General features: G+C 45.2%; 1 protein-coding gene across 3 annotated transcripts in view; it reads right to left on the reverse strand.

Annotated features, from left to right (window-relative positions):
- Positions 1 to 11,146: 11,146 nt before the first annotated feature.
- The window catches only part of MICAL2 (microtubule associated monooxygenase, calponin and LIM domain containing 2), a 195,337-nt gene continuing 183,354 nt past the window's right edge, over positions 11,147 to 23,129 (reverse strand). For 2 of the 3 annotated variants that reach the window (XM_045577654.1, XM_045577655.1), the window contains 3 exons: positions 18,300 to 18,402; positions 15,171 to 15,244; positions 11,147 to 12,147 (listed from right to left, as the gene is read on the reverse strand). In XM_045577654.1, coding sequence (XP_045433610.1) covers positions 11,963 to 12,147; positions 15,171 to 15,244; positions 18,300 to 18,402 — 362 coding nt within the window. In that variant the 3' untranslated portion in view covers positions 11,147 to 11,962. The remainder of the gene's footprint in view (positions 12,148 to 15,170; positions 15,245 to 18,299; positions 18,403 to 23,129) is intronic. The other variant, XM_045577653.1, reaches the window with a different exon arrangement.

Consider the following 23,129-nt stretch of genomic DNA (forward strand, 5'->3'; position numbering starts at 1 on the left):
CCATTTTTAGCCACATGCTGATGAGTAGAAACCAAAAGAATGGAGCAAAGTAGTGGTCTCAAGAAGCCAAGTGGTCTGAATAATGTGGGGGGTAGCTGCCTGAAACTTGAACCCCATCCCAGTGCCTATGTGTCCTCAGCCGGCCAGCTGTGCATCCCGCCGAGGACATGTTCTTAAACTTTTTTAATAGTTCACCTGCCTTTCACCTGAGCTAATGAGAAAACTAATAAGCAGCAATTTCTGAGAACAAAAATGTAACTAACAAGATGGTCAATAGATTAAGCAGAATATGTGTTCATTTTATCTTTGCTGCAAAGTCCAAGTTTTACTTTTTTTTGAAAATTATACTTTACCTTGTGCCTCTTACCTAACAGGAAGCAGAGAAGTCATGAGGACTGCTAGAACTTGCACCCCAGAGCAGAAGATTATGCCCCCACCCCTACCCCCTGATAAATTGAAAAGAGATGCTGAGAAGCAAAATAGAATGGTTTTGATTACATCATTATCATACGTGTTCAGGATATTAGATGCATGAGGGCACCTCCAAAATCTGACCTCCAGCCCTGGGAACATTGTCAAAGAATCATGAGAAACACAGCTCAATAGCTATGGGATCTTAGGCACCTTGACTCCCATTCTGTCTCTATTTCTTCATCTACCAAATGGAAGAGAATAGAGGTTCTCAAACCTGCTTGTGCATCTCAGTCCCTTAGGGAGTTTGTTACAAACATTCACAGGCCCCCATCTCTAGAAATTCTGGTTGAGTACATCTGAGCTAAAACCAAGAGATAGGCTTTTTTTTTTTTTTTTACAGGAATTACGTACATCAGGTGATGTTGATCCACATGCTCAGATTTGAGCACCTAAAACCACTTTCAGCTCTAATGTCTCATGATGCTCTATATTTACCGATTGCTGACATCTTGTGCAAGGCATAGGTCCTAATTATGACACAGTCAGAGTTACACATGGAGATCTCTTAAATTGTGCATGCATGCTTTTGCATACACAGCCCTCTTTGGTCATTTTTATGCACACTAAAGTTTGGAAGCCGCTGGGCAAGACAAAGAAGGAACCAACCAAGGCAAGCCCTGATTGTTGAATGCTGGCTCCCAGAAAATACCAGCAAAACAAGCTGTAGAGAAGGCAAACCCGAGTTTATTGTACATGATGGTGAGGAGAGCCCTGCCTTCACAGCTTAGTAACATCTTGGACTGGAGAGGAGCCGGGGCAGAGTAGGATCATTGAAAGGTTTTGGAATTTGGTTTAAGGCAGGACTTTCCTGAGGTGGTGCTTAGTTAATTTTCACTAAGGATCGTGATAAAATAGTGTAAGATTAGTGGACACAAGCCACGACTTTCTAAGAGTCTTAGAGATTAAATAGTCTTTTCAGTGCTATCTATTGAAAAGTGTAAGGGTCTTCTGTTCATTTCCATGAAATTTGAAGGTAAGTTCTTGAAAATAACAATTAAGTTATGTAGTTATGTGTAACTTTTATCTTTTACATATTCTGTGGAATAAAGTCACGTTGGTAAAGACAGGGGATGGGAAAGTCTCCTTAATGTGGACAGTGAATGGTTCCAGGGCTCAGTGTTAATGCAGGTGTCTTGTTATCCAAACCTTTCTGCCTCTAAGGTAATGATTACTCTCTCTTGAAAGGCCCAGGTGAAATGGGTGGTAAATTATGAAATCAGTGCTATTCAAAGTGTAGTCTGAAAACCAGTATTTTTCTGCAAACTGTGTTATTGGTCCTCAATGGTAAAAGTGTAGAAACTGGGAGTGTTTAGAAACTTTTAGCCTGGCCAGTGTTGCTCAGTGGTTGAACATCAACCTATGAAACAGAAGGTCAAGGTTCAATTTCTGGTTAAGGCACATGCCCAGGTTGTGGGCTCGATTCCCAGTGTGGGGCATGCAGGAGGCAGCCCATCAATGATTGTCTCTCAACATTGATGTTTTTACCTCTCCCTTATCCTTCCTCTCTGAAACTAATAAAAAAATATATATTTTTTAAATAAAAACTTTCATAATTTAACAATATAACTTTATATTTGTTTAATTTAATAATACAAATTGGAAGCTTATATTTTGCATTTCTTATTTTATTTTTCTAATAATTCATTTTTTATTATACTACTATTTTACAAAAATAGTGGTCTATATCAGTGTTTCCCAACCTTCTCTCATGATGAGAATCACCTGGTGGAGTTGTTAAAACACAGATTCCCGGATCCCAACTAAGAAGTGCTAAACTAGAATTTTTGGGAACATATAGGTAAAATTGTATACTTAACTAGTGCTTTAAGACAGATTTTATATACAGAGCACTAAGTTAGGTATGCAATTTTACCTATATGTTCTCAAAAATTCTAGTTTAGCACTTCTTAGTTGGGATTCAGGAATCTGTGTTTTAACAGCTCCACCAGGTGATTCTCATCATGAGAGAAGGTTGGGAAACACTGGTCTATATGATGGATTGGTCCTTCACCATATATTATTTGAAAAGCAATATTCTAAACTACACCAGTTTGCTTACAGTTTAGATACTCTTTTTGATATTATGCTTTTAGAGTGCTTATGGATGTGAGATGATCTGTTTCTTATTCAGGAGATTAAATGAGATGATATGTGGGAGAAGCACCTTGCACAGGGCCTGGCCCTGTAGGAGGCTGAGTTGAAATCTATTTTAGTCAGGGACACACATCGCTCACTGTTCTTCGATCAGATGTAGGGAAGAGCCAGCACCAGCTTCCTCCCATGTGAATTGGTATTTACGGTGCTGGCACCAATGATCAGCTACCTTTCTCGTGCTTGGTCATCAGCCTCGTCTTACCCAAGGCTCAGCTGATAAGGACAACTCATGAGTTAATGTGTGTTGTGTGAGACTCTGAGGAGTGTCTAGGTTCCTAAGGAGGTAATAATCCAAGTCCCAGGCCTGGCTCAGGAGCTGAGTGACTGCGGACAAATCTCTGCCCTTTCTTATACTCTCATTTTCATCGTCAGTAAAGGGAACCCAGGCAGTTCCATATGATCAACAATTACAATCTAGGTTACACCCAACAAAAATGAGTACCTTTGTGCATCCAGATACACATTCTAGGAAGCTCACAGCACCACTATTAAGAGTTAAATCAATAAATAGTGATTATCACACGATGTCACTTCCATACAGTGATGAAAGTGACAATAGGAATGTATCTCACAAGATAATGTTGAGTGAAAAAAAGCAGACACAAAGAACATATACTCTATCATTCCCTTTGTAGAAAGTTCACAGGGACTGTTGGTGTGAGGTCCATGTCATAGGCTAGTGAGAAGTCAGGATAATGACCAGCCCTGGGAGGGGTAGTGATGAGAATGGGTGGAGGGGTGGGAAGCATGAGGGAGGCTACAGGAGCTGCTCCTGTTCTGTATCTTGATGTACAGGAACTGGTTCCATGGGAAGATCCACTTTGAAAATTCATTAAGTGTGCATGTAATAATTTGAGCAGTTTTCTGTGTATATATTGTACATGAATAAAATTTCATAAATGTATCACAAAACAGATTAATTTGTAAGCCTGGCCAGTGTGGCTCAGTGGCTGAGTGTTGACCCACGAACAAAGAGGTCACCTGTTGGATTCCACTTTGAGAAGAGGAAGGTTAAAATAGCGGGTTAGGTCATACTGGCATAGAATGGGCACCGAATCCAGTTAGACCAGTGTCCTTAGGAGAAGAAGAAAGTTGGACCCAGACAAGCATAGAGAAAGATGGTGGCCACTGGAGTGACAGGAATGCCGGGGGCTATCAGAAGCTGGAGGAGGCCAGGGACGGTCCTCCCCTAGAGGCTGGGAAAGCAGTGCCCAGCAGACACCTTCGTTTTGGACTTCTAGCCTCGAGAACTGTGAGATAATAAATGTCTGTTGTTTTAAGCCACCTAGTTTGTGGTACTTAGTGACAGCCACCCTAGAAATGAATGCACCATCTAAGGGAGAAAACAGGAGCTCCTGCAGATTATGAAGGGGTTTACAAAGGGCTTGGATCCCAATCAATAATTGCAGGTTGTTTAACCACATCAAAGCAGTGGGGGTTGGCCAGGGGGTGGAGAGAAGCCAGCCAGAGCCTCTTGGGGACCCCTTTGATCACTGAAAGCAAAGGTGTGCTCCTCGGGATGAAAAGGATGCATGAGAGATTTAAAAAAAAAAAAAAAAAAAAAAAAAAAAAAAAAAAGGCCCTGAAGTGAGAGTCTTAAGTAAGAATTCTTTTTGCACGCCCCCTCCCTCTCCACCCACCCTTGGGAACTCTGGGATATTAGCAGTGGCCTTTCAAAGCCAGGCTGCTCTTCAGAAGTCCTGCTTGCCTGGACTAAGGCACCCAGAAAGCAGCCGGAAGGGGGCAAGGGCTTCTCTTGGGGGGCAGAGGAGGCAAGGGGCAGGGGGGAGGGGCAGGGAGCAGGGGAAGCTGAACCACCTCAGTCTATGACCTAGCAGACCGAAGGTGGGGTTATTTTTGAAGATCACATGGATGATGCCATTCAAATGGCCTCTGAATCAGCCCTGGGGGCACGTGTCTCAAGTTCTTTGAGATGGGTGACCTGCTTACCTATCCTCAGGCATCCTGTGATGGACTGTAGACATTAGTAGAAGGTTTTCCTCACCTGGGCATGAGAGTTGAATGTGTTACACGCGGAGGTGAAACTAAGATCGGTGGTTCCTACTGGCATGGCCTAGCAGAGGAATGAAGATGCTCTGAGGCATGGCGGCAGGGCAAAGCTCTTAAGGAGAGAAAGGAGTGGTCAGCCACTTCGGATGCAGCCAGGCAGAGGGCCTGGGGGTCCCCAATGCTGCTGGTGTGAGGTCCATGTCATAGACCACTGAGTTCACTTCCAAGATCTCCCTTTTCCCTCCCCAGACCAGGGTAAAAGGTCTTCGTGGTCACGGTTTGTAACCCACCTTCCACCCACACCCGCCTCCAGATTTGTGCCACTTGGAGGGGCAAGAGTCTCGCTCTATCTTGGCTGGGGAGATTTCAAGGGGATTCCTCCCTCCTGTGTTTTCTCTTAGGGAGGAAGGTCAGAAGGAGCACATCTAACGAGAGGCAATTGGATCACCACGGCCAGATGGTGCCCTCAGGGTGAACCTGAGAACCACGGGCCAAAGGGGCCTGCAAGACACTGGGCATTTGGTTCATGGAAGCAGAGAGAGAGAGAGAGAGAGAGAGAGAGAGAGAGAGAGAGAGAGAGAGAGAGAGAGGGAGGGAGGGAGGGAGGGAGGGAGGGAGGGAGGGAGGGAGGGAGGGAGGGAGGAGTGGGGGGGAGAGAGAGACCAAAAGAGAGGCGACACTGCTCTGGGAAGCCGTGTTTCCTGGCCTGGCATCCTGCTTCTATATCCTCTGGCTTAAGCTGTCCATTATTATTCATTCTGCTGAGATTTGAAGTTTTTTGGTTTGTTTCTGCTGTTGGAATTTGAATAGTTTGAGATTCACCATTCCCATCACAAAGTTATGTTCCAGCCATTCCCATTCTAAACCTGGAACCTGTGCACAGCAGAGTGACTCATTCAAGGAACCTGGGAGGGAGGGAAGAGGAGGACCTGCCCCACTTCACGGACGAAGACCCTGAGGCACAACTGAGTTGTCCAGATCATCCAGGGAGCAGTGGAGCGGGAGTTAAAGCCCTGAACTAGTGACTCTTAGAATGATTAACTAGTTGATTTCCCCCCTCCCCCCCTTAAGCTACTGATTAGCTCTCAAATCACATACTTACATGTTTGGGACTACTCTCTTCACATACTCACTTCCTTCAAATTCTATGGAAACACTTTCCATTATTCTGGGATGGGAGGGAACTGAATTCCTGTGCCCTGGCTCATTGGGAGCTGTGGCCCCAGGATCAGATTTACAGGGGACCGTGAATGCTATTTCCCAGTTATTACCATCCTGCTCCCCACCCTCGCTGCTCACCCCTTCCCTCCACCTCTAAGGGCCTGCAGAAGCTACCTCACTCCCAGCTGGTCCCCAACACACTCCCTCAGCCCTTTTTCTCCCATCCCCTCGGCCCTGTGCTCTTGGTTCCCTACCCTTGGGATTGAAGACTGGATTATATGCCATGCTTCTCAATTTGGAGCACAAAAGTGTCCTGAGGGGGAATGAGGACAAATATGTGATAACTTAATCAATAAAGAAATTTTTAAAAATTAAAAAAAGGTGGTGAAACTGGTTTGGCTCAGCGGTAGAGCGTTGGTCTGCGGACTGAAAGATCCCAGATTCGATTCCAGTCAAGGGCATGTACATTGGCTGCGGGCACATCCCTGGTGGGGGGTGTGCAGGAGGCAGCTGTTCGATGTTTCTCTCTCATAGACGTTTCTAGCTCTCTATCTCTCTTCCTTCCTCTCTGTAAAAAAAATCAATAAAAATATCTTAAAATAAATAAATAAATAAGAAAATAAAAAAGGTGTCCTGAGGGGGTGCATGGCAGCGTGTCCGGGGTACTTGGTCATCTGGACACATAGGGCACACCTTCCCGGAGTATCATGTTTATGGAAAGGTTTTTGTGAGGGCTGCCGGAGGTGGGGTAATTTACCTGTTCTAAACAACATTTTCCGTGAGAGAGTGTATGAGAGGCACAACAGAAGGTAACATAAAATGCTGCGGAGTGGCAGCTTCGGCTTCTATCCCCAGGTTTCCTTTGAGCAGGGCTTTGCACCCGGGTGTTGGGGAGGGTGGCAATGGGGACCGATCTACAATAGGACAGGAAGAGAAGGAACAGGTAAGCACAAGGCACACACGTCCAGGCAGGGCCACAGAGCGAGCCATGCAGCCTGGTGGCCCACAAGCCAACACCTGCGCCCAGACTCAGTGTCACTTCTCAAAGCGGGGTAATGTTGATCTTAAGGATTTTGCTTTCAGGATTAAAAGGAATAGTTCATGCACCGGACCGCACCTGGTGGGGAGGTGAGCTGAATTCCGGGCCCCGTTACCAGCATCAGGGGCAGAGGGCTCCCCAAGGAGCCAAGGCAGCATTGGTTTTCCTTCTAGAAAGGAGCCGGGAGAGGGAGTGAGCGTGAAATACCAAGTGTGCCCTGAGGGCTGAGGGATGGTGTGTGGCAGCTTAGGGTCAGGGAAAGGCCAAGAGCTTGTGGCTCCTGAGCAGGAGGAAGGCACTTGTGCCCCAGCAGAGGCCCAAGGAAGACTGCAAGAGGTGGCTGGCCTTTCCTTGGCACTTTCCCTGGGCACATTAGCACTTGCAAAGCAGGAGCTCTCATCCCACTTATGTTTACCTTTGGCGGACATTCAATAGGAAAAAAAAATGAATCATTTCACATATTCTCTCAGCAGACAAAAGCTTTCAAACAATGGGGAACACAGCGTGAAATGATGGGACTGACCACTTCCTTAAGCTGCCGTGGCCATTTTGATGTTCCACACGCTCACATTTCATGAATTTGCATGCACTGGGATTATGAACAACAACAAAAAAAACAACCCGACCAGCATGGCTCAGTGGTTGAGCGTGGACCTATGAACCAGAAGGTCACGGTTCAATTCCTGGTCAGTGCACAGGATCCCCGGGTTGCAGGCTCAATCCCCAGTATGGGTGTGTAGGAGGCAGCCGACCAGTGATTTTTTTTCTCTCATCGTTGATATTTCTCTCTCTCTCTTCCTCTCCCTCCCAGTTCTGAAATCAATAAAAAATTTTTTAAAAAAAGTACAAAATAACAACACAGCAGAATCTCAGTACTCAAAGAGTGCATGGAAGGCCAGCGCAGGGCAGAAAGGAGCATTCCTGTTGAGTAAATGAAATACAAAACCAGTCTCCCCAGGTAGAAAGGGAGGAGAGGCAGGAGGTGGAACTAGGCTAGGCTCCCTTTCCCCACCTCCCCGCCTCTGAGAATAGCTCTCTTTGTTGAGAGAATACACCTGAGGTGAGCCTTCTCTCCCTCCATTCGACTCCAATTTGCTGGTCAGGTAAGCCCTTGCAGGTGCCCCAATGGGAATCAAACGTCCACCATTAACTCACCAACTCCCACACGAAACCAAAGCTGAGCCCGGGTCCTTTCACCGAGAAGAAAGAAGTGAAATGGACACTGCCCTCAGAGGGGCCAGCCCCAGCCCGTGTGGAAATGTTTCCATTTCTTAGACACAAAACCATTTATTTTTGGTCCGTTTCAGCATTTACAGCAGCGCACATGTAACACATTTCAATCCACACGAAGAGTTCCCAATCGTGGGAGCAAATTAATCTTTGACTAGCTCCTCAGCAGCGAGGCTAGAAGATAAACAGTAGGTGAGACAGTACACGCTCCCCTGTGCGTGAACCTTATTACAATAAACTCCCACATCGCGGCTCCCCGCATCCAGTCGCCGCCACTTCCCCTGTTCATGTGGCAGCCCAAGCTGCCCCCTGCCACCTCTGTCCTACTGGGGGAGTTCTCTGATCAGCCACCTGGGAGGGGACATGCTGCCATTTTCAGTTTGCGAGGAAGAGCCTGCAGATCTGCTTCCTGGAAGACAGACGCTGCTGACTTGTCCTCGGCCTCCAGAATGCAGAAAACATCAATGTCAGCGCCACCGCTCCTCAGAGGTGGAAACACCTGCCACTTCCTCTCTCAGTTGCAATTAGCATGCTGCATCTCAGCATTGATTGACCCCGAGCCGCCCAACACAGCCAATCAAGGTTTAAATGAGACCGTAGAACCTGATATTATTTTTCACAGTTTTAGAAACACGGACTTATTTGTGTTTTTATTGCCAAAGCAGCACCTACAATAGTTGGGGCTGCAAGTCTTAATGCTTAAGATGAATGTGAGCAGACGAGGTTGATGCTGCTAATAAAAGTAGTTCTTTATCTTTGTATTTATTCGGGAGTGGCACTTGTTTATGTTTGTATTGTTTTGCGTGTGGGCAGAGTGGAGGAAAAATATTCTTTCTGTATCCCAGCACCTAGCACAAGGCAGCAGAACCCCGATGGGCCTTTGGAGAATGTTTCTTAAACAAATAGATAAATAAATGAGTGGTTTGGGAGAGCAAGCTTAAGAATCATTCTCTTGGTCCAACTTATGAAAAATTCTGAACTAAGACCATCATGAGTTCAGCCAGTGTGGCTCAGATGAGCATTGACCTACCAACCAGGAGGTCATGGTTCGATTCCTGGTCAGAGTACATGCCCGGTTTGCAGGCTCATTGCCCTGTAGGAAGCAGCCAATCAATGATTCTCTCATCATTGATGTTTCTGTCTCTCTCTCTCCATTCTTCTCTGAAATCAATAAAAAATATATTTTTAAAAATACTATCATAAGCCTTTGGTTTAGCTTAGAAGCTGTGTGAGACTATGAAATAGGACCTGAGGCTGGCTGGGTTTTCCGTCTCACTCAGCGTCCTACATTGCTTAGCTTTGATCACAAGTGATCTTTCAGGGGACAGTGAAGGCTGTGTCTGTTTTCATCATAATCTTATTCATAGCGCATACAAAGAAACTGTCCTTAAAATGTACAATATGATACATTTTGAGGGCCTAAGAATAGAGGCCCTCAAAATGTATCATATTGTGAATAAGGAATGGAATCATTTAAAATACTTTAATGACCGCAATGTTTGCGTCCTTTTGGAAATGATCACTGAAACAGTTTCTATGTACTGGTAAAACGGAAGGCCAGTGCAAGTATGAGATTTATGTCTTAACTTGGCCAGATAAGACAGAGTCTTAAACCACAGAGTATTGTCTGTGGAAGAAAAAGTGAACAAATTGCTTCTCTCATCTATTAACACAATACTGGAGCCAAGAATTACCTTCTTTCTTGGCCTTGTTGGGAGAATCTTTCTTTTAGGTGGAAAGAGAACAAATTTAAATAAGTGGCAGTTAATTCTTTTGCACAATAACAACCCAGACACTACACATTTGAGCATCATCTGTTAAATGTACGCAAGCATCCAAAATGCACTTGTATATAACTGATAGAAAAGTCTGGGCTTGAATATGTCTACACATTCTAGAATGAAAATTGAATATTAATTCTTAAAATAGTAATATTCCTGCACATCCATAGTCTCACCTCCAATTGCCTGATGGCTAGAAATATTAGTTTGACTATCTCCATAAATATTTAATACTACATAATTCTCTGCCCTAAACATCTGAGTTATTTGTATATTAAATAGCTTATGTACCAACATCTTAGTGAAAATAGGTCTTCTCCAAATTATAACGTAGGAAAACCAGAATTATGAGGCAATCATATTAGCAATTTCCACCAAATAAATAAAATAGATAAATAGCTGTAAGAGACACAGTTTTCATAGATAAATAGATAGGTAGATAGATGCCTATACATGCTTCCTAATATTAGAATTTAGGCATCAAAAGACTTGATTCTGAAAGAAAAGAGAAGGGGGGAAACCCTACAACCTTAGGAGCTTGATATACCATGGAAATGTCATGTTTTAATATGACCCAAAACATTGGTGGACTCGGAAAATCCAGTTATACTTTCTATTTCTGGCTTGTCGGCTGGCCAGGTCCATGTATATAGACAGCATCTCAGACAGAGATGGTTCATGGCTCAACTCATTTTGAGGGAAGTTAGGTCTGCAGTCAGAGCTGACTGTTGCAAAGCACCTTTTGTCCAATGATGCATTTAAACACTTGCAGAAACAAGAGAGGCCAAATATACAGCAACAAAGGGTCCTCCAGTCTGCCTCTTGTCGATGATAGAGCCAGTCTTCACAGAATCCCATTGAGGGAGAACAAATACTTTATGACAACAGATCACCATTTGAAATCTTTTCTTTGGTTCCACACGAACCATCAAAACATCCCAGGGAATCCTACATCAGTGCACAAACTCCACCTCCCAGCTTTCCTTGTACATTGAAAATGTCTACAAAATCCAGGACCCAGTTTGGGATGTGGTAAATGGAGTCATTGCGCTCAGCTGCACCTTGAAGTCGGAAGTGGTTCTGTCCTTGTCCTGTGGGTTTCTGGGCCACCTCGGCATCGTCTCAGAGCCACTTCTCTGTTTCGGACCCAAGAAGACCACCACGGGGACAGGTGCCTGACCTTGGGTCACCAGTGAGTGCATTTTTACAGCAGCACCAATCTCACACATAGTTTTATCAACAAATGAAGGCGTTTCCCTTTGCCATTCAATATATTTGAATATGAAGCTTTTCAAATATATTCATTTTCTAAAAATGCTTTCCAGTATGTCCCAGGGGCCATAAGGACAGTACTCTGAGAATAAAAAGCCTTTCTAAGCCAACAGTACTTGGTGAAAATTAGTGACCCTGCTGGTACAAAGTTCTATTTCCTTTCTTTTTTAAATAAAATGAAAGTTCAAATGTCCTATTAAACTCTCATTGCTTATGGATATTATATTAAGGCTTATAAGTACACCTGGTAAATTAAATCCACCCTGGATTGAATTAACACCTGCTATGTGAGTTATTTGCTTTATGTAATCAGTAATCTCAAGGTTTCTCCTCTTTCGCTGGAGAAACAATTTAAATATTAACCTAATCTTTAAACTACTGCTGCTTCCTCCTGACATTTGGAAACCAGTCATCCATGAAAAATGAAAAAAGGCAAATGTGGCTATATTAATGAAAAGGCAGCTTCTTAACAAATCTTAAGATGTGCAACTCAATGGATTGGGCATATACGTGGTAAAAAGCAGAAGGAAAGTCCATCTGTGTCACCTTCTAGGGAAAACAATGCTGGCCACCTGCCAAGGCCACCTCCAATCAGAGAGATCTGCTGAGGTGGACTGCCGATTCCAAAAGCGTCTTTGCATTTTCTCCATTATATCCTCTGGAAGGAAGGATCTGGGGCAGCTGTAGTACATGTGAGAGAATTTTAATTTTTGAAAACATATTGCCATATGGTTGTAACTCAAGTCGCAGGTCTGACGAATGCTGCCAAAGGAAGTCGGAGTGTGTGAGGTGTGCTGGGCAGGATCCCGTCCTTGGCTGGCTCCGAGTGGGGGGGCCGTGCTCACGTCCTGCTCAGCTGATAGCCCCTGGAGAATATGAAGCTTTCAAAGTGCTGGTCCTCAGCCTTTTCTTTGATGCGCTGCTCCTCTAAGGAATCCACGAGTTGGTCCCTCTGCTTAATCACTTGCATCATCTCATCGAATATTTCTCGCTCTTCCTTTAGATCATTCTCATCTTTCTGGCTCTCTAGAGAAAGAGAAAAAGGAAAACATCGGACCTCAGGTAAGAAGATTTGGCCCCGGGAAAGCTCCTGGCCTCTGCATTCTTGGTTGTCCCAGGCGTGTGCTGCCATTTAATTTCCATGGAGAAAACAAGGAAAAGAATCAATCACTAGGGAACTGCCCTGCCCTCAGAGCCACCGATTAGAAAGGTGGGTGCTTTGTGCTGTGGGCAGCTCAGTTTCCAACTTGAGGATATATCTAAAGTGACAGGGGAGAACCCCTTTGTGAGAAAAAGAAGCTAATACCAGACAAGCCCTCACCCTCCCCTTTTCTGCACACACACACACACACACACACACACACACACACACACAAATGTCCACAAACAACAAAATGTCTGTTCTCCCTAACCATGTCTGAGCTACAGCAAGCAGAGTTTCTAAGCAGACTGCCTACACTCGTGGTCGGTGCTTCAATTATGAGAATCCTTTTTCAATTTGTAGTTAATGATGAACCGTAGCCCTTTGGGGAGAGACCAGGCGGAGCACGGTGAGGCACAGCTGGCCAATAGGAGGATGTAACTGCTCTTCCCCTTAGCCTACACAGCCTGAAATAGCCGACTGCCCTGGGGGAGAAAATATTGTTACAAAGTCGGGGAAAGAAAGGGTAAGAGGCAGGTACTGCAGTCATGCCTTTCTGACATTCAAAACAGGACTTTAAAGCCAAATTTAGGTCTTGTCGCCCAGATCATTGCCTTGGGAGACTTCATGAATTCCGTCAGCCCCTTCCGTTTAATAGATCAGGACCAAGGTGAGCCCCATCCCAGAGTGGCGAAGGGTCGCCGCCCCTCACATCGGGCTTGGATCTAGGTGGGGCCAGGAAGAAGGTGTATATGACAACAGGGAGATAAAGAAGCATCATTCCCTTTGCAGCTCATGTTTTACGGGCCAGTGAGAACTCTGTGTTTCAGTCTCTCTGTTCTGCACCTTAGAACCCCCAAGGGAGCAGGAAATGTATCATTTGATGAGAACACAACATCCAAACAAGACAAGGATGTTGCCTCAAGTCTTTTTTGGAACTCTGGGAAGAAGCCAGCCAGAGGGCACCTTATGTATAAACAGGCAGGACTCTGTGTTTGGGCAGAGAAATAGGGAGTGAGTGTGACTCCCCCGATCTTGATCTAATGTGTGTGGCATGTGTGGAGCCTAGAAATGCTCACTTGCCCCAGAGCTGCCAAAGGGATCCGGCCAGTGGGCCTCTGGGGCTCCCCCAGGATGAGGAGTGAAGTGGCCCCACAGTGAGATCAGGTGGTGAGCCGTGGCCAAGCTGAATGGAGGCTGTTCTGAGAGGCTGGTGAGCCAGGGAACGGCCTTAGGCTCCAAGCTCGCCCAGACAAGGGCAGGCTGTGGATCAGCCAGTGCACATCTTAGCTGCAAATGCTGGCAGAGACAGTGGCAGCCCGATGACAGCAGACAGCTGCAAAGGGACTCTGAGTCTCAGCGCAAATCACCCAGGTTCCTAACACCCAAAACTCACACAAACCTGCCTCTCCCCATTACCTTGGGGGGGGGGGGGGGGGGGAAGCAGAAGGAAGGGGTGACCATCTGCAAGATTGAACATTTTCATCCCAAAGAGACTGAGCATTTCCTACGGGAACTGTTTAAAATATTGCATCAGACTAAGAGAAGGGGGTATAAAGTTCCTTTTTTTCCTTGCTAATTAGAGGGATGAAGCTTTTGTGGAAGATGAGCTCAGATACAGACAAAATGAAGAAGCTGCATTTTTTTTTATTTTTTTTTTGGTACACTTGAGAGGGGTGAGAGAAGGTATGACCATCAGCCCTCAGTAAGAATTGTTTAAAAAAAAAATTGAAGGTTGGCTAATGGAGTCTTTGGTGGTATTTATTTTACCACCCCTGCAAAAGAACACATTAAAATCGGTATCAGAGGTGTGAATCAGACCTCAGTTATACACTATGGTTTGTTAATTAAGTATATTTCAGTTTGGTGCTCCTTATTTGATAATCAACTCAGTAAAAATTTTTAAATTTCTCTCAATTTTGGCTTGTCATCAACAGACCCTTCTAAGCCCTTCTTGACAATAAAAAGTAATGTATAACACTTTCATCTGTCCTGTAGCGTGCAGCTCTGTAAGGGTTTTGTTAGAAATAGAATTCTTGCTATAAAGAAACAGTCTACAAGTCAATACTAACACGAGTCTGTGATGATCTGTACTTTAATTTCAGCCCTATCATTTATTTTGAGCATGCTTGCGAAGTTCCCAGACTCTGTATTCTAATCTGTAAAATGGAGATGAAATACCGAAATAAAAATATTCATGGTGATGACGCATAATGCTTACTACGTGCTTGCCCTGTACCCATAGGTAGGCTCAGTGTTCTGTCCATGAGGTATAGAGGAATTATTTGACTTGTTCTTTTAGACCCATGCGTTGGCCTGGCCCCACAAACACACAGTGCAAAACAGAGTGAACATGCCCAGCTGCCAATGGATGTATAAATCAGTATATCGTGCCAATGCGCTTACTTCAATTCTCTGTCCTTCCTGGTGAAATATTTCCTCACATACAATGCCCCGGCCCCGCCATGCTGGGAAGGATGTTTCCTTTGCCGTCTCCTATGTGGTCCCCAAACCCCTATGTCATGGCGCTCCTCTCACTGTACCATAATTCCTGGTCAGGGACCACAGGGCACGGTGGATCTCCTCCATATGCCAGTCACACACTGGATCCTCCACAAATACTTGCTAAAGGAATGAATGGGTGAGTGAATGGATGTGTGAATAAATGACTTTGTTCCTATTCAGACTTGGGATGGAGCAAAGAGCTGCTCTCCCAGCCTGAGTGAATGAAGCTGGGCGGGGACTGCTGGGCTGCGGACGGTGGGCAGAGGGAAGGCTGGCTTTGTGCTCCCTTCTAACCCCCAGGAAGGAGGGCCCTCCCCTCTGAGATCTGCAGCGTGCTCTGCTCAGGTGTCTCTCTGGGGGGGAATGTCTTTAATAAGAACCCAAAGCACATCACCGTACTCACCCTCCTTAAGCATTTTCTCTCGTAATTTCTGCTGCAGTCTGCTTTGATGATCTTCTAATTCTAGCTCTTGGGCCCTAAGGATGAGAAAGCATTCAGACCATATAAATACTAGAGATGTGTGAAGACACACTGACAAATAAGCTCACTGACAGTAGCTAAGGCGTTCTTCTTCCCTCTTAAAACTGGAATCTCTCTAAACTGGACGTTTTGCTGCTGCCGGTCACTGAAGGTGCCGAGAGGATGGCTGAGATGTGCTGGGCTCAGGAGATGATGGGAGGAACTGAAGGGTGAGATTCGACCTCTGTAGGCTTTTGGAAGACCACCCTTTACTGAAGGGTCATGAGGAAATGACCAGAATAGTCCAAGAGGAAGCAAGGACAATCTGAAACTCTTGTCTCTTTTGAGGGTAACATGACTTCAAGTATTACCTATAACCATTTCCAACTCTGACTTTGGTGGACAAGAAAAGGAGAAAGCAGAAACAGGAGACATTTTGTCCAGGTGAAGACAACAAAACTCTGACAGCCCCCTGGTTGTAGGAGCTGGTGGGGGGAAAAAAGCCCTGGCCAGGTAGCTGAGTTCATTAGAGCATTGTCCTGATACAGCAGGTTGTTGGTTCAACCCCAGCCGGGGCACATACAAGAATTAACCAATGAATCCTAAATATATAATATTGATAAAAGGGTAATATGCAATTAGACTGAACAGCAGAACAACTGAACAACCAATCAAAGCATAATATGCTAATTATATGCTAAGGCAGCTCTACCATTCACTATAACGAGCACTAACCACCAGGAGGCAGATGTTCTGAGAGCTTGCTGCTAGGGTCTGGCAGATCAGGACTGAGCGAGATGGGACGAACACACCTTGGAGCCCTCCCGCAGTCCCTCCTTGGCCTGATTGTGCACCAGTGGGGTCCTTCAGCCTGGCCTGCACTCTCACAATCCAGGACCCCTCAGGGGATGTCAGAGAGCCAGTGTTAGCCTGACCCCACAGGCCACTCCCCTTGGGAGGGTGTCAGATGCAGGGCTCATGGCTGGCAAGCACTGCTGTGGCAGCACAAACCTCTCCCCATCAGGACTGATTGGGCACAACCTTGTAGTAGGCACAGGCCGGGATGAACAGGGGTGGCAGATAGGAGCTGCAGGTGGCATTGAACTGCAGGTTTCAGCCTGATCCCTACAGGCCACACAGAGAGACCCCGCCTGTGCAGAAATGCACTGGGCCTCTAGTGCATAAATAAGTGGAACAACAAATTGATGTTTCTCTCTCACTCTCATTGATGTTTCTATTTCTCTATCCCTTTCCCTTCCACTCTCTCTAAAGTCAATAAAATAAAAAGTATACATTAAAAAAAGAGGTGGGCCCATCATATTTTTGTGACTATATAGATAAGCATGTCTAATTCTGGAGTTTGGGTTCATGTCATGGGTTGAATAATGACCCCAAAAGATATGTCCACATCGTAATCGCTGGAACCAGTGAATGTGACCTTATTTGAAAAAAAAGTCTTTGCAGATGTAATATATGTAGTTAAGGACCTTGAGATGAGAACATTCGGGATTATCCCAGTGGACCCCGAGTCCACTTTATAAAAAAAGTGGATGACACAGATATCCAGAGAAGGCCATGTGAAGACAGAGGCAGAGAATGGAGGGATGCAACTACAAGCCAAGGGATGCCTGAAGCCACCAGAGGCTAGAAATGCAGAGAGCGCATGGCCCTGCTAACACCTTGATTCAGCCTTTCCTCTTCCAGAGCAGCGAGGGAGTACATTTCTGTTGTTATAAAACACACTGTTTGTGGCAATTCGTTATTCTGGCTCTAGGACAGTAACACAGATAGCAAGCTCCCCCGGGCTCTCATATTTAGCCAAGCCATTATCGGCAACAAAGGTGATCTTTTGAAGTTTCATCTATTGGCTTGGTAGTCTTATTTCTCACCTGGTCCAGAATCCAGCCTGGGGAGAGGAGTAGAATGTATTAGGCATCTTAAAAGATAGCTCCCCCTGCCAAAACCGGTTTGTCTCAGTGGATAGAGTGTTGGCCTGAGGACTGAAGGGTCCCAGGTTCGATTCTGGTCAAGGGCATGTGCCTTGGTTGTGGGCACATTCCTAGTAGGGAGTGTACAGGAGGCAGCTAATCGATGTTTCTCTCTCATCGATGTTTCTAACTCTCTATTCCTCTCCCTTCCTCTTTGTAAAAAATGAATAAAATAAAAAATAAAAAATAAAAAGATAGCTCCCCTTACCCCAATTACCTCTCAGGATTGGGGTAAAAATGAAAAGAGACAGCATAAGTGAAAGCACCCACATTAAATGCTACTTCCTCTCCAGAATGGTGACAGGTATCATGACCTTCCACTTTGTCAGAGGGTATTGACATCCATCTCTACTTTAAAAAAAAAAAAAAAAAAAAAAACTGTTTAAAAATTTTTTTTTTATTGATTTCTGAGAGGAAGGAAGAAGAAGAAGAAGAAGAGAGAGAAACATCAACGATGAGAGAAAAATCATTGATTGGCTGCCTCTGCATGCTCCACACCGGGGATGGAGCCTGCCACCTGGGCATGTGCCCTGACTGGGAATCAAACTGTGATCTCCTGGTTCATAGATCAATGCTTAACCACTGAGCCACACCGGCCCAGCCCCTCTCTACTTTCTGTTCTTCAAACCAGGCTGCCGCCCCTTATTTAGTGAAGACTGCCAGACATCCTAGCCTTCAACTCGCTAAAGCCACAAGGAAGTGCACAGGCCAAGCCTCTCCTGCGGTTCACACCCAGAGGCCAGAGACATGCTTCCCTGTGGCAGGTGTGTGGCTGCAGGTGGGTCCCTTTGGTCTGGGCAGCAGGGATGGGTTGAAAATACTTTTCCAAATGCCCTCCAGCTCCAGCCCCATTACCTGAAATCTATTTTAGCTACAGGACTTCACAGGCAGAATAGATAACTGAAGATTCTCGGCACTAATGCCAGCATGATATGCAAGGCATCAAGTATCAATTTGCCTCAATCACAATTTTGTATGCACAAGAAGAAAAAAACCCCGGGACTGCCACCTAGGCCAGCGAGCCACCCCACTCCCGCCCCGAGTTGCGTTCGGGCCTCGCTGCTATCCGCGTTGCCTTACTTACATGATCAGTAGCTCCGACTCATATCGCATTAATTTATTCTTCTCCAGAACCAGCTTAAACCATTCCTGCAAAAGCTGTGCTTCATCCTGTGTGCCTGAATCTGCTTAAGAAATCAACGGCAAATGGGTTAGATTGGCGCTTCTCTCCACCTGATCAAACTGTTTTGGAGCTACTTTAGCGGACCGTGTTTGTAGCAAAAAGAGCTCAGCGGGCAGCAGTCCCCCGATGGCCTGTTGATGCCTCCAGGTCAGGGACATGAAAAATAAAACCCACCTGTGCATGCTCTAGGGGAGGTCCTCTTCCACATCAGGACATGAATACTTCAGTTCCAAGGTCATATACCCTTAATAATGTCCTGTCACAAATGACCCTTCTGTTTCCTTATATGTTATCAGGAAAAGTTCCATAAGTTTGTGCATCACATCCTTCTCCAAAGAAAACCCAATAATCCTTCTGGTTACTATCTCCTTCTCCTCCAACATCAAATGCCCACTGAGTGCCCAGGTGGGGTGTGGCTTCCTTCATGGAGCAGAGGCACAATCCCCTTTTGGTCATAAAGGAGTGGTGACTGGCATTCAGATTTTTGGCAAAAAGAAAGGGCAAATGAATAAATAATGTTATTAGCTTTGAGATTCATAGAAAAAAATTATATTCATATAATCTTATAACTTAATTATGGTTGAGCATTGGCCCTCTGAACCAGGAGGTCACAGTTTGATTCCTGGTCAGGGTGCATGCCTGGGTTGCAGGCTCCATCCCCAGTGTGGGGCGTGCAGGAGGCAGCTATCCGCGTTGGTCAATGATTCTCTCTCATCATTGATGTTTCTGTCTCTCTCTCCTTTTCCCTTCCTCTCTGAAATCAATTAAAAACATTTTAAAAAATGAATTCCCTTATCTCTCTACCTCCTTTTATTAATAAGGAAAATGGGATCCAGGGAGATTTATGTGCAATGCTCTAAGTTATATATTTAATTAATGTGCAAACTGCTGCTACAATGCAGCTCTTAACTTCTGCTGAATTCATTCATTCATTCATTCATTCACTCATTCATTCATGAAATAGGTGTTGGGTAGTACCTTAGGTACTTGGGATTCAGTGATAGATAACCCATCAAGGGACCGTTCTCAACCTTTGAGTGAAACTCTTCTATAGACTCTAAATGCATCCAATTGGTGTCACAAAGCCTACATTTCTGCATCTTGTCTGATGGGAAACTTTGGTAACAAAGTCATTTCCTGAAATCAAGCTCCCCATCGTGGGCCATATCCATCGGCACCTTGCAACTCCACTCAGAAAAGGACATGACATTTGTTTTTCATGGCTTCTTAGTAAACACCAGTGGGTTCCTTAGTAATCTCTAAATGTCTTTCTAAATAGTCACAATTTTAAAAATAATCCTACCTAGAGTTTTGACAGGGATCAGAATTCATGTGTCTTTCCCAGGTGGGAAGCGGAAAATGTGCTCATCTCTAGGTCTTTGGGCTCTGCCAGGCTTCCTGAGTTTTCAAAGACTGGGGTTACAGCTGCAAGTGTTTTCAACACCAGAGGGTTAATAGGGTTCACTCAACAAATTCTGATTGAATAATGCCACATCCAAGGCTCTACGTATGTATCATCTTACACTGGGGCATAGACATCTGAGTTCATTGCTCTCCCCTTTTTTTTTTTTTTTTATCACCTGTCCAGATTCAATTTCCTCTTCTAGATGGTTGCTTAACATGTCTAGATTGAGGACCATTTGCCTCGATAAAGAAAACAGAACAGCTGAGAACTGAGAATCCTGCTTTTCCCCATCCTGTGACATAATACCATCTGCCTCAGCACAGGGTCTGTCTTCTCCTTGTTCCCAATCCAAAAGAAACAGCACTATTTTGCCGTCTTCAGGGTATTTTTTGTTATTGTTTTTCAGATTCAGCCTCTTTGCTGCAATATTTCCTCAGGCTCCAGCCGCCTTTTATCCTGGATTTCATGTCCCTTTTCCAATCTTCCTTATGTGTCCTTCTACAATCTGGCCCATTAGAAAGTCTCCTGTTGCAGTCCCACTAATTTGTTTATTCATCCTCACCTCAGGGTATTTTCCCATTGATTTTTAGAGAGATTGGAAGGGAGAGGGAGAGACAGAGAGAAACATTGATGTGAGAGAGACACATGGATTGGTTGCCTCCTGCACGTACCCAACTAGGTCTGGGGGAACCTGCCACCAAGGTACATGACCTTGACCAGAATCAAACCCAGAAATCTTCAGTCTGCAGGTAGATACTCTCTCCGCTGAGTCAAACCGGCTAGGGCCCCACTGATTTCTATTGGTGCCATTCTCCACAAACACAGGTTGAACTGAATGGATCGATTTAATTTTTTTTTCCAATGGAGTAATTTGTAATTTTATAGTCTATAGTTCATTTGTTTAGAGTTTTCCTTTCTTCACTAGTCAAAAACCCCTTTAAGGGGTCATCGAATATAGACTCCGGTGCAGGTTCCCAGGAAATCTGCCTTTCCAAAGGCTGGGGTCTATGGGATTGTGCCTTGCCCATACCGGCCTTGCTCTCAACTCTAAGGATGCACCGAGACTTTGGTCCATGCTCTCCATCACCTCACCACCTCCCATCAGAAAACTTTCTGTGGGTTCCGGTGCAGCCTGGACCAGTGTTGCCCCTCACTGCAAATGCAGCGGAGCGAAGTGGCAAAGGGCCTGTGCTTGGAGATCCAGCAGCCTGGCTCAGCCACTTCACTAGTGTGTAACCTTGGGCAAGCAACCTCACATCTCTCCACCTCGGTGTCGTCCAGTGAAAAACAGGGATGATCCTAGTACCTGCCTCCCAATCAGGTATGGGGATTAGGTGCAATGTTGCCTGTCAAATGCTTACCACGGTGGCTGGCACATAGCAAACCATCCATCAACTGCCTCGTTGCTGCTAGTACCTGCTGTTTCCTCCAGTGTCGACTTTTATACAGTTTCCTGTGGGTGATTTTCAGTTCGCCTTTAAAAGTCAGCTAGAGAGTAATGCCTGGCTTGGTTCTACAGGCCTAAACTTTGCCTTGTGACTTCACTCAAGGTTAATAAAAACTCTTCACAAATTATTATTATTTTTGGCCCCACGTAAATGAGAAGGTCAGATGGCTGCTGGCTCATCAGCACCTGCTCAGGAGAAAGCCAGCGCTCTGCCTGCAGGGATCATTGGCTCAGGCACACCTCCATCTACAGCCGCTGTGGGACGGGAAGCCTCTCTAGGGCATGGGTTCGAGTCCTGTGTCTGGGAACCAGGGCGCAGCTAGAATGGCACTGCCAGAGGGTGTGCAGCCCTGGCTCTGTCTAGATAGCTCAGCCACCTACCTCTGACAGCCTCCTCTGCCAGTGTTAGCACCAGCTGGTCTTCATTAGCTCACGTGTACTGTACTCATAGCAGGCCTTTTCCTAGACAGTATGCAAGGTTTCCAATTGCTCAGGTGGAGCAAAGTAATCACAACTCAACACAACACAACTTCTTATTAATGGAGTTATATTCTGTGCTCTTCAACTTTTATTATTTTAGAGAGGAAGGGAGGGAGGGAGGGAGGGAGGGAGGGAGAGAGAGAAAGAGAGAGAGAGAGAGAGAGAGAGAAACATCAATGATGAGAGAGAAACATTGATAAGCTGCCTCCTGCACACCTTACACTGGGGACCGAGTCTGCAACCCAGGCTATTTTTGTGCTTTTGATAATCAATCCTGGGGCCCTTTAGTCCACAGGCCAGCACTCTACCCACTGAGCCGAACCAACTAGGGCTGGAGTTATTTAAATTGGCCTTCTTTTCCCCAAGTGAGCTCTAAAAACTACAAAGCAAGTTTGGTTACTCCCTACTGAAGTTGTCAGATTATCCTCCACATTCAAGTTCAAATCACCTAGCTGGACCACACTCCGTCCCTGCTTCCAGTAGAAGGACTGCCACTTATGGTCAGTAACTTCTTCCCCAGTGAATACTAACAATACATGAACTATATAGTCTTTAAAGTCATGGCTTTCCAACCATTTTCTTTTGTTGGTAATGCTTAATACTTCTCTGATTGTGTACTGGTGTACGTTTTTTTGTTTGTTTGTTTGTTTTTCCAGGTTGGGTCTTGTTTAAACACTGTCTGATTTTCAACTCTGATTCTTCAGATGCGATTTCCTGCCTCCATAGACTCTGTGAGAATCCTTGTCTGGTGTTTTCTGCACTTCTGTGTCTTCCACATCCTCACAGATGATCTGGGCATGAAAGGGCATAGAGTAATGGCAGCCGAACCCTGTATAGGATGTCACTGTGCAGGCATCTCCCCCGGAATGGCCATGGCCGGGGTGCAGCCTTTACCTCTCCTTGCTGGCCTCTGCTCGGCTCTTAGATCCTGTGCTCATCCCCAGCCCATTTCATTTGAACCTCTAGCCAGGTCTCTGTGCCCAGTGCTCCAGGTACCCTGATCTCCCATGGGTGCCTTACATGTGTTGGTGATGATCCAGAACACTGCACTGTGGGCGTGGCCTGATTCAGTCTTGACCAAGCCAGGATGCTGGAAGGAAACCCCCCCCTCTTACTCTCTCCCCCCGCCCCCACTCCATTCCATTCTGGGAGCCAGAGCTGCAATTGAAAAACAAAAGGTCTAGTGTCCTTCCTTTTTAAACACGTGTTTTCTTTTGCTTTTGGCTACATATCTATTCATTCTAAATAAAGTTTCTCTTGCTTTATAATTTTATTGAAATGATATTATACTATATATAATCTAAAACATGCTTTTTTAAAATTCCATGTTATGTTCCTAAAATGCATCCATGTTGCCATTCATTTTCCCTGCTGTGTATGCAGTCTTCAGTTGTATATG

The sequence above is a fragment of the Pipistrellus kuhlii genome, unplaced genomic scaffold, assembly GCF_014108245.1.
Source record: "Pipistrellus kuhlii isolate mPipKuh1 unplaced genomic scaffold, mPipKuh1.p scaffold_m20_p_9, whole genome shotgun sequence".
Classification (NCBI taxonomy): Eukaryota; Metazoa; Chordata; class Mammalia; order Chiroptera; family Vespertilionidae; genus Pipistrellus; species Pipistrellus kuhlii.